This window comes from Phaseolus vulgaris, chromosome 3, assembly GCF_000499845.2.
Source record: "Phaseolus vulgaris cultivar G19833 chromosome 3, P. vulgaris v2.0, whole genome shotgun sequence".
Classification (NCBI taxonomy): domain Eukaryota; kingdom Viridiplantae; phylum Streptophyta; class Magnoliopsida; order Fabales; family Fabaceae; genus Phaseolus; species Phaseolus vulgaris.
The window spans coordinates 36,709,086-36,721,666 of NC_023757.2; the positions used below are offsets into that span (position 1 = coordinate 36,709,086).

At 27.2% G+C, this 12,581-nt stretch overlaps 1 protein-coding gene across 1 annotated transcript; it reads left to right on the top strand.

Moving 5' to 3' along the window:
- The first annotated feature begins 4,640 nt into the window (after positions 1–4,640).
- Positions 4,641–5,407, top strand: LOC137807404 (uncharacterized). Its single transcript, XM_068608034.1, has one exon. It carries the CDS (start codon positions 4,751–4,753, stop codon positions 5,159–5,161), a length of 411 nt encoding a protein of 136 aa, XP_068464135.1. The 5' UTR covers positions 4,641–4,750; the 3' UTR covers positions 5,162–5,407.
- Positions 5,408–12,581: the final 7,174 nt, after the last annotated feature.

Genomic DNA, 12,581 nt, shown 5'->3' on the forward strand with positions numbered 1-12,581 from the left:
AACTTTTACTTTTTATTGAATTATAGTGTAATAGACAACCAGGAAGCTATGAGTGTGGCTATTACGTTATGCAATGGATGATTACCATTGTAAGACTAGGACTTAAAAGTGATTGGGATGAGGTCACATGATGGTAAATTATTTTTATTCTTTAACATATATGTATCTTAACATTGAACCTTATTTTGTAATGTAGTTCTTCGCGGATGTGCAACCAATCTCTTCGGAAGCCATAGCATATGTGAGACATTTTTGTTCGCATATTTCCTAAATTTTTATAACTCTAGATAGTTGATGAATAGTGTATGAATTATATATATATATATATTATTAGTGTTTGTAATACATTTTTATCAAAATATATATATATATATATATATATATAATTTGATTATCTGAATTTATGTATTTGTCTAGTTGAGTTATAATTGAACAAGTCAATTCAGAATGCGGTTATTTACCATAGCCGTCCTTATAAATTGGTATTTAAAAATGCAGTTAAATACACATCTTATTCTCGGATGAATTTAAGACTACGTGTACATTAAATATAATTAAAAAAATTACTATTTTAAAGTAAAAATAGTCGTCTCTTTTAACCTTTATGCACCACTGTTAAAACAACTAATAAAAATAAATAACTAACATGATATAAGATATAAAGTGAAAACTATAAGAAGTAGGATGTGATAACTTCGTCACATACTTCAATTTAGTAGATTATGACTAGATTGCCAAGATAAATACTTCACCAGAATTACTAAATCCAACTTTAGTATTAAAATATAATGGAAGGCATATTATTCTAAAAACAACACTGACACTATAGTCTGATTTGTCAATAAAAAAGTTTTGCCATAACAAAGATACCACTGCACCAAACACCTGCTTCTTGGTTCCTCTTGTCTTTGTCTCTGATATGGGAATGAAGATTTCTAGGTGACTAGAAAGAGCATCTAATCTATCTTTTCTACTTTCTTGCATAAAAATATAAAAAATTAAGTTTATTTGACACTATAAATAATAAAATAATTATTTTATAACTGTTTTTTAAATAAAATATTATATTATAATAAAATAATTATTTATTTAAGTGTCAAAATGAAATGTAAAAGGGATTAATTTCAATGTATCATTCTTAAAGAAAACAAATATGCTTAGTCTACAAACTCATCATACCCATCACACAGTCACGAGAAAAAACAAAAGTCATTTAATCTACTGGTATATTAAAAATTACTACTGCTATTTGGTATGAATATAGAGATGAAAAACAAGTACAAAATAGCATAAATAATAGCAGTTTCTGGTAATAATGCAAGATTTCTCTGGTTGTTCTTGGAGAGACTAATAGGTGGATTTGGAAGGGTGGGATTTTCAGTCTTACACCGTTAGCTCTGCTTACAACCTTATCAGGAAGGATATTGAGGCGGTTTCTTCGCAGGAGCTTAGGAAGTTGTGGAGGAGTAAAGCAATTCCTTCTGCAATGGTTTTGGCTTGGAGGGTGTTGATAAACAAGCTTGCTACCAGGGTCAATCTTAGTAGAAGAGGGGTTCTATTAGAAAGCTTGAGGTGCGTGTTGTGCGAGAAGGAGGAGGAGTCGAGTAGCCATCTGTTCTTTGGTTGTTCGTTTGCTTGGCGAGTTTGGTGTTTATGTTTTAAGTGGCTAGGAATCCAGTTTGTGACTCATATTGAACCAAGGTGCAACTTTGATCAATTTAGATTGTGCTTACCTTCGGATACTCATATTGTTTTTTATGTATAAGGGTTGAACCACCCCGAAGTGGTTCTATTTTATTTTATTTATTTTTTATTACCGATAAAAAAACAATTTTTATTATTAATTAGAATACGAATTGAGTAAACTTTTCACTTTCTCTACTCAGTCATTACAATATTTTGTCAAGCAATGCAAATGTCTTAATGTGTATTTCACAATTATATATACCTGTAATTATAGTGAACAATTTATCCATCCAATAATCTTAGATTATGTTTATTCTGACTTTATTTTTTACACTTTATCTTTTTTAAAATACTCTCTTTTATCTCCATCTTTATTGAATTTTAATATTTTTTAAAAATATATCTATAATTAAAACAAATGTATATATCAAAATTTCGTTTGTTCATTATAAATTAAAAAAATATACAGTTTATATATTTATATGAACTTTAATTACAATATTACATATGTGCTACTTACCCGCATATTGCTTATTTATTTGTTTGTTGATTGTATAAGTTTGAATTTATCTAGAGGTGATCTTATCTAATCTATATATCAACCTAATCTTTGAGATTAAGGAATCTAATCCTTGAGATTAAGGAATCTATGTTAACTCACTATAAGAAAAATATTAAATAAAAATTAATTTTAAAGATAAAAAATAATTTATTATTATATTGATTAAATTAAAGAACATTTTAAAGATTAAAAAAATTATTTTAGTTTCTATGATTGATAAATAGTTTCTAAATTGGTATCTAATTAGCTACCAAGGTTTTAAATACCAAAATTGGTAGTTAAAATCTTGGTAGCTAATTAAATACTAATTTAGAAACTATTTATCAATCATAATAAAAACTAATTTAAAAAATTTTAATTTTTTTTAATTTTTAAAATAATTTCTAATTTAATTAATAATATAACAATTAATTATTTTTTGTCTTTAAAATTAATTTTTATTTAATAATTTTTTTTAGTGACTAGATCAAGGATATACCAGTTAAATTAAATTTACAAAAAGCTATTTAACAGCATTTCCATAAAATATTTTTTATTGGTCTTTTAATGTATTCTTATCTAAGTTCATGGTTGGAGGAGACTATCATTGTGTGAGAACAGTTTCTTTTAGATTAAAAAAAGTTTTTGATATTAAATTATTATTTAGTTAGGTAATACATAAGTGACTATTTTTTTATGTTCTCGGGTATTTGGATCTTACATGTCAAACATGATAAATGTAATTCGAGCACCTTATATATTATCATTATCATTATTAACAATGACATGGGTTTGAGAGAAATGAAAAGCTTTAGTGAAGCTCCTAACTTCAATAAAAAGATTTTGAAGCACGATAGAATTTTTTGTTGTAATGATAAAGCTTATTGATTGCTTTTCTAGATTGTTCTCCTAGTACCTTTTATATCTCCAACATGTTTTAGTGGTTTTACTATTAGGAAAACATATCCTTAATAGTTTTTCCTCTACAATTTGAATTACGTGCCAATCAACATCCCGCGAATCATTGTGCTTAAGTGAGTGGGATATGCTGCTGTCAATGGCCTCATATCAATGATAAAAAAAAATAGTGTGTATTTAATCTGCATATCTGTCTTTCTGCTATAACTTTCAACTTCGAAAATTAGGATGATACATAATATACTTACTTAATAAGGTTTCCTTTGTGAAGAGAGTGGTTAAAGTCCATAACATCTTTTTGCTATTGAGAGGTAAAGAACTTTTTTATAATATAGAGATAAAACAATTTTATAGTATATAAGTGAATATAAATCTTAACGAAAATTTGTTGCACTTCAAATCACTCGCTATCGATTCATTATTGAATATCCATAAATATATAGTCCTACTCATGAATTAACATAGATCTCGACGTAAGGAAGTGTGTTGAAAATCATATTAAAGATAAAAAAAAATTCATAATATATTAGTGGGTACAAACCTTAATTTATAAGTCATAGCTTTATAAGATTTTTAGTTAAATTTAAATGATTTTTAATAACAATTTTTTATTTATACCTTACTTATATCATCATAATAAGATGAAATATATATGGTCAAATGAAAAAAAAAATCGGCTTCAGAATCCACTTCGAAAATTAGGATTATGATACATAATATACTTATTTAATAAGTTTTCTTTGTTGAGAGAGTTGGTTCACGACCATAACATTTTTTTTATTGGGAGGTAAAGAATTTTTATAATATAGAGATAAAAGAATTTTATAGTATACAAGTGAATATAAATTTCATCTTATAACTCAGTTTTATAAGATTAATTTAGGTTTAATAAAGTTCACTTCTTAAGATAATATCAGAGTTATTTAGATCTATCTTAATGAATATTTGTTGCATTTATCAAATCATCCGTTTTCAAGTCGTTATTGGATCATCCATAAATATATAGTCTCATTCACGAATTAACAAAGGTCTCGACGTAAGGAGGTGTGTTGAAAATCAGATTAAAGATAAGAATTTTGCATAGTATATTAGTGGATGCAAACCTTACTTTATAAATCACACTTTTATAAGATTTTTAGTTAAATTTAAATGATTTTTAATAACAATGTTTTTATTTATACCTTAGATCATCATAATAAGATGAAATATACTATGGTCAAATGAAAAATCTTTTCGGCTTCACAATAAACTCATATCGAAGTCTTTATGTTTAAAAAATATTTAAAATGATTTTATTCAATTGAAAATTATGTGAAAGATAGATGTAAACTTGTAGCAAAAATACAATAAAAAGTGTTGCAAATATTCAGTGGGACAAAGGCTGCAAGTGACACTCCCACTTCGGAATGTCCTACTATGCACGCCTCATGCTTTTACACGTGCTTCCTAACCTTCCTAGGTTAAACTATCAATTCTCAACTATAAATAGCATACATCTCATGGCCTCTTTACAAAATATTCTCAACCACTCATCAACTCGTCTTAGCTACCTAACTCTCACTGCACAACCTTCACCCTTCTGACCTTTAATATTGATCCTTGGCAATGGCCTCTGCTATGACTATGAGGGCTTTGACTCTTGTTGTTTTGGTTGTTGCAATTAATGCCATAGTGTGTGAAAGTAGAGTGGCAAGAAAGGACTTGGGGTTGGACCTTGGTGGGGTGGGAATAGGGGTGGGTGCTGGGGTTGGAATTGGCCTTGGTGGTGGGGGCTCTGGTGCAGGTGCAGGCTCCGGCTCCGGCTCTGGCTCTGGCTCTGGCTCTTCATCTTATTCAAGTTCTGGTTCTTCTTCTTCATCAGGGTCAGGCTCTGGAGGAGGTTCTGAAGCTGGTTCCTATGCAGGGTCCCATGCTGGATCTCAGGCGGGCTCAGGGTCCTCCGGAGCGGGGTCCGAAGCAGGTTCATACGCAGGATCTCGTGCAGGGTCAGGATCATACGGTGGTAATGGAAAGTAAAGCCATGCATGTGAGTTAAGTATATGAGATGGTGAAAAGAACATGTGAGTGTCATTGTGAGTTCACTAGAGTAGTGTAAGTCAAAAATAAGCTCATGTCTCCTTTGCTTTTTCTTTTGTATACGTAGGACTCGTGTTCGTCTCTTGTCACTGCTTTGTCCAATATGTGCCATAATATCATGTGTTGAAGGTTAAGTAACACACTTGTTACTTATTTATTACTACTTTATGAAGGACGATTCAACTATGGCTTATAGTTTTTGTTATATAATCAGTAAAATAATATATATAAATAACTTGAATAAAGTTGTATACATATTTTCATATTTGAATAAATAGTTAGTTAACTACTATAATTATTCTCATATTTTGTTTTTATTATAATAAAAAAACTAATGGTATTTCTGTGTTTTTTATTGTTTTATAAATTTAAAATCATTAGTCATCCATTTAATATTAATTATATATTAACATTTTTTTTATAAATATATGTGGCAATAACTAATAAAGATTAAATATGTGTTCAATCACCTTAAGTTATTATAAAATTAGCATAATTAAGTTTTTTTAAGAAAAAGAAGAAAATACAAAAATATGGGGAGACTAAACCAAAACTCATGTTAACAAAAACTATACATAGATAGATTATACCTATTAATAAAGAATTCTAAGAACAGACTATATGGAAGCCTATTATACTAATGAAAGGATTCTCTATGAATAAATCCTAAATTAGTCAACTTATCATCACACACATTCCCTTCACGAAAAATATGAGTAACCCTAAACCTGATTTTTTCACAGTAATTAAGACAAGTATTTCATCGATTACGAAGCATCCAAAGAACATTTGTCCTAGTACTAAACGCAGCACAAACCAAGGTAGAGTCACATTCCAACCAGACATTAGTCAGTCCTAACTTTTGAGCTTCCTCCAAAGCATATATAACTCCATAAAATTCAACAACCAAAGAAGTCTAAACGTCAAGAAACGTAGAAAACTCCAATAAACTCCCCCATACTCCCACGAAAAATACCTCGACAAGCGACAAGACCTGGATAACCCCTAGCTGCCCCATCAATGTTAATTTTAACCCAGCTTGGTGAAGGAAACTCTAGTACAAGTATTAATACCAAAAAACTTAATCACACTGAAATCCATCATATCATTCTTCATTGAAGCTTTAGACGACTTTCCAACTAGACAAGTTAAATCTTTAATAACTGAAATAATCCTACTAACCTCAATCTTATCCTGAAAACGAGCATAATTTCTCATACGTTGTAGTATTCAAATAGAAAAAGTTATCACAACAAACTTAATCAATTTAACCAAAGACTACCATTGATCACTATTAATAAAAGAAACAAGATTATCCTTATTAGAGAAATGAGAATAAATATTTCTATTTTATATATACTGTTTACTGAATCAACTATTTATACTTTATATTATTATACATCTAAAAATATAGGATGAGTATCCTAATTTCTCCATTAAACATATTTTTAAGTCCTAAAATTAATACACTTATTCAAGTCTCTCACATTTTCACAGGGGATAACATAGAGGTTAAAACTAAGATAAGAATAATGTTTGGTACTTCATCTCCAAAAATTCTCAAATTTGGAGTAACTGTGTAAATATCCAACATGTCTTATCCAAACATATGAAAGCAATGCTTTATATTTTCAAAAATAAGTTTCTATATTGATTATAATTACATGATTTAACATATAAAAGTAATAATTATAATTGACTAATTGAAATACTTAAAAAATATGTATGTGATTTAGTATGCTTTTAATAAATATATATAGAGAGAGAGAAAATTTGTTATTATTTATTAATAACTATCTATGAATTTGGATTTGTAGATAAATTTGAATTTATACGTAGGTGTAGGTAAAATTAAGTTACCTATAAATTTTTCTGTTTATAATAATAAAGTTGTTTAGTGAGAAAAATATATAAATAAAATTTGTATGTATTTGATGAGTTGGGGCGAAAAATTATTACTTACAGATATTATTTACAAAATTTTACCTAAAAATGTTATCTAAAAATTTATATGTAAATAACTATATATACATTGAAATTAGTAGATAATTGGTACCAATTTAAATCAATAAATAATACCTACAAATTCAAATTCTTACATAATTACATTATTATTAGTATTATTAATATTATTAGTATTATTGTAAATATTATTAATAATAATGAAAATATTATTATTCTTTTTAATATTATTATTAATGTTATTAACAATAATAGTAATGTTAATAATAATATAATATTATCGTTAATACCATTAATTCTATTAATTATTATTAACATTATTATTCTTATTAATAATCTTAAGAATAATTATAATTATAGTAATAATTATTATAAAAATAATAATAATAGTAATAGTAATAATCATTATAATAATAGTAGTAATAATTATTATAATAATAATAAGAGTTATTATTATTATAAAATAATAAGTGTTATTATTATTAGAATAATAATAACTATAATTGTACTTGTGTAGTCTTAAGGACTTAGATAGTACCAGTGACTGGATGATTACTGACGGTGATCTCCTAGTTGTTTTAGGTCTCTTTCCTCAAATGCTGATGTTCAGTTGGTCGGGAGTTATGTGCAAAAGGTACTCTGATGCTCAAGTAAGTACTCTAGTTTAAGAGTGTGTTCTAATAAATGGGTAAAACTTACCTTATTCCTCCACAGATGGTTCTATTTATAGCATTAGTTTATGAGCCCTGGCCATAGTGGGTCAAACATTAGTTATTAACTATCATGCATCATGGTCTCCTATTACTAAGGATGTGTAACTTTCAATAAATCTATTTTAGTTGATTTGTCGGAGATATTCTCGTATATTTCGGGATACACCTTGACTTATTTAACGCTACCGTAACTTACCGTTATGTATTACATGTCTTAAGATGTTCTTTGACTCGGACGGTCAGTACTAAGACCGAGACTGATTCAACCAGTACAATAATATAATCAAAATATTTTTCTAGTAGTTAAAAGTTCAACTTGTTATCATGGAATCTGAATTTAATTCTCTCCGACAATAAAATCTTAATAAGATTAATAATATAGGTTAGCCTATTTCATCCAATTTTTTGTGTTTAATAGGGGTTAGTCAAAATAAGTTAGGTTGACCATTTTGTTACCCTTATATGTCATCAAATGTTGTTTAAACCTAATGAATAAAAATAACACATAAAATTATATTAGTTTATCTTAAGAAAATGTGTGTTTCCCTTTATTTGAATTTTGATATGTTTATTTATTTATTTTAGCATTATGTTTCAAATATATTATTTCCATATATATATATATTGTATAAATAGAGTTTGCGAATATTTATTCAAATCTAATCAATTTATTTCTAGAAGTTTGTTAGGATGTTAGTTTTAAATAGTTGATTAAATCGAGTAATGTGGTTAATATTGAAAGTTAAATTTATAAATAAAAACAAGTTAATCCTATATTACAATATTTTCTTTATTAAATATATTATGGGAGTTTTAAATGTGTGTTCTTATTAAAGTATAGAAAGTTTTATTTTAAACATAATTACTTATCAATATTCGAGAGACACTGGTATAAATATTATATTTAATGTTGTATTATAATAAAAAATAAATTTTTCTATTTTTAATTATATTTATTATCATTAAAACTCTTAAACTCTTATTTAACGATTGTCTATTACTCTTTTTACTGCAATAAAATTAGATATCCAGTTATTCAATAAGTTTTTATACATCTTCTACCAAATGTGTTTTTATTTATTTAACCAGTGTTTTAAGGATAGTTAAGAATATTTTAATTGATTCTTTACAAACTGTTAGGACACGGTAAAGGTGAAGGTATATATGAATTAATACTAGTATTTTTTATTAACATAAAACTATTTATAGGTGTTAGGTTATGAGTCTGGTCCGATAGTTGGTTATTTATAGTCGTTTTTATATATGTGAGGTTATAATTCGGTCTATATATATCAGATTATGATCTACAGAAAAGATCATTTAATACACAACAAAGGATTACTCTCAACTCATATTTCTATATTCATTATATTTTATGGTCTTACTGATTTGAGCGTCGGAGTGTCATTGCAGGAGGAGTCTCCTCCTTTCCAAAAGGTGTTTGAAGGGAAACCACAAGAAGTTCATCTAGATTCTGGTTGACCTCAAGTTGACTAGAATAATAGGAATTGCTTCTACTATCTCCTTTCTTATTTATAAGAAAAAAAAAACTAACTTCACCATGAAGGAAAACACTTAACTGCGTTACATTTTATTAATCTGTAATGTTTTTCCTAAAATTCCTTTCTTGTAAAGAGTATGATTCTTTCTATAATTCTTAGTTCTGAAAAATAAAATTAATCATCCCAATATACCATCAAAGTTTGGACCAAATTCTCTCACATGCAACATTTATAACATTATTTCAAAATTGTTTGGTTTAACACTAAAATGGTTGTCATTAGGGGTACTACAAGACTATTATTTTTAAGGTGGGTTGAAATGGCTTAGAACTTAAATAACTGAAATTTTCTAAACTACATTATGGGTAAAATGGTTTTCTTATGATAATACAGAAATTGAACTGAAGTATTTCTTTTGGATTAGTGTCTATCTCAATATTCAGGAGGTTCAAATGTTTAAGGGCCTCGAATTTGGAAAATTCTCAGATTTTCAAGTTGGTAAAAGGAAAGGGAAACAATTAACTTTGGGTGGCTGAATTGTTATGATATATTTCGATTTCTGAAGTTTGACTTTACATTCTTATCATTCTTTAAAGTTTCAAAGATATTGTTAACTATTTCATTGGGATTCAAAGAGATTATTCAAAGAGATTATCTCAAAACTTTGCATGTGAGGTGGAAAAAAGTTCTCAAGCAGAGGGATGTTGTGGTGGTTAAAGAAAGTAGCAGAAGTTTTACTCAACCTGATTTTGAATTTTCTATATTTGGTAGATACTGAAAAAGGTATCAGAAGACAATAAAACTTTGTCGATTCCCTTTACTGTCAAAGAGATTATAGAACAGTATAGGCCAATGGCTTTAATATTAATTTCTTTAAAAGCTGGTAAAACATCATGAAAGTTCTTTTTTTATTAATGCCAAACTACCAAAAGGAGTTGCTTCTACGTTCTTATTAGCTTTGAATATATTAGAAAAAACTTGGGACCAAATCCTCTTATAGGCACTGCATTTGTAAGATTATTTCAAATTGCTTGCTTTGAAAGATTGAAAAGGGCGTTGAGGCTATTATTAGAGACTGTTTTGGCTTCAAAAAGGCAAATCTTAAATGGTGTGTTGGTGTTAAATGAGTTTGCTTGACTTGAAAGATAAAAAAAACTAAACATGACATTATTATTTTTCAAGTAAACTTTTAGTCACAACTTTTTTTATACCGATAATTGGCTTCTCTGCATGTTTTCAAGTCTATTGTTAAAGAAAATAAAAATGACTATTGGGATTTGAGTAATTAAGTTGGAATACATATTTAGTTAGAGGAACTGTTGGAATTGGTGTATTTAATAATTTGCCATGTTCAAGCTGCAGACTTCATGAATTAAGCCCGATTCAAGGCCCAAATACAATCCGCATGCTTTATAATAAGTTGATAATTACTATTTAGACCCCATATTTAATGATACACTCCCTTCCAAAAAAAATTCCGCCCAAAAACTATTTGAATAATATTCTATTCCAGAAATTAATTTTCGTAAGCACTTTTACTGATACACCCTTTTGTCATCCAAAGATTTATCTTTTCTGAACATATTTAAATCGTTTTTCAGTCGGTTCTTGTTCTTCTTTTTAAGATCAATTAACTAATTTACTAAAGTTAATGAAATCCAATTAATCTAATTACTATTATTCCTTTTGTTACATATTTTTCCAAGAATACTCCTGGCACGATGAAACACATTTTGGAATTTTCCTAATATTTCTATTAATTAAAATTTGTAAAGTATCTTTGATTATTATAATGTGTATGTCAATAGTCAAATTAAATCTCTCTAATTATTTGTTATAAAGTCAAAGTTATTGACTATTCATGTTTCAATGTCGTTCTAAATTTATACATTTTTCAAAAAAATACTCCCAACATTAATGAGTCATTGAATTTTCTAAACGTTATTATTACTTTCAATTCCTTAAATATCCCTCATTACTAATAAATTGGTTATGTTTACTGTTATTTACTATGTATAAGAATAGCCAGATCAAGAATCCTAAATTATTTTCATATAAAAATGAAAAGCAAACTACCAAAAAACTTAAAACATTAATTATTACTCTTATTATGCATCAATCAGACTAGAAAAACAAGTTATAATAAAAATATTTTCATAAAAATAATTAATTTAAAGTATATATTATATTGATTCTTATAAAAATGAGTAAATCAAACTTAAATCATGACATAATAATCACCCTGACACAAATTTAGGTAGCTGGAGGATTTAAGAAGCAATTAAGAAGGGAGGAAATAGATCCATTTGTACTAATCCTAAAATTGAAGCAATAAATGTTCCTTGCATGATTAGTGTAGAAAAATAATGGGATAAATCTGGAATTTTGTTTTGTTGTTGATTTGAATAAGTGCAGAAGAAAATGAGGGAAGGTTCCAAAATGCAAACCAGAGGGAAAACATGTTCCCATGATCCGCCAGCTAGCATAAAACCGTCTTTTTCTCTCTGTTGGCAATTGGCATGCAATGGAACCACCAATTAAGTCAAACAAACTTATATTCCATTTTTTTTAATTTACTTTTACTATCTACATATAATTCAATATTCATTTTATAATAGTCAACTAATTTTCCTCATAAATTACTATTAATATCAACACTTCCAAAACTGTATAAAAAAACATTATATTACCTTAGAATTTTATTGTCTCTGTAAAATATTTTTTTTTTATATAACATCTACAGAAATCTAAAACTTAAATCATTTGGTATATAGTTCCATAATTTAAATATAAAAGTTATTGCTTTTTAAAGAGTTTAGTACTAAGGTAATTTAGTCGTAATATGAATTCTCATTCACCTTTGGTCATAAAAAAAACAATACAAAATAATATACAATAAATTCTTATTTCACTACATATTCTGTTGAAAAATAATGTAGAAAAAGGAGATCCAAAATTTATTTTAAAAAATTTATGTTTTACATCACTTAATTTATATTTAGATCGGAATTATTTAAGTGGGCGAATTTAATTAATTAAACTATTTATTTGTTTTAGGTTGAGATTTCTTAAACAAAAATTAATATTTGCTGAATGAATTCAAATTGTTCTAAAATTTATATTCGTTAAGCAGCATCATTTGTCACGAGAAATTAGGCAAAAAATGAAAAAATTGGAAATTTA

Excerpts from the sequence above, each read along its gene's own strand:
- LOC137807404 (XM_068608034.1), top strand. The coding sequence starts at position 4,751 with ATGGCCTCTGCTATGACTATGAGGGCTTTGACTCTTGTTGTTTTGGTT.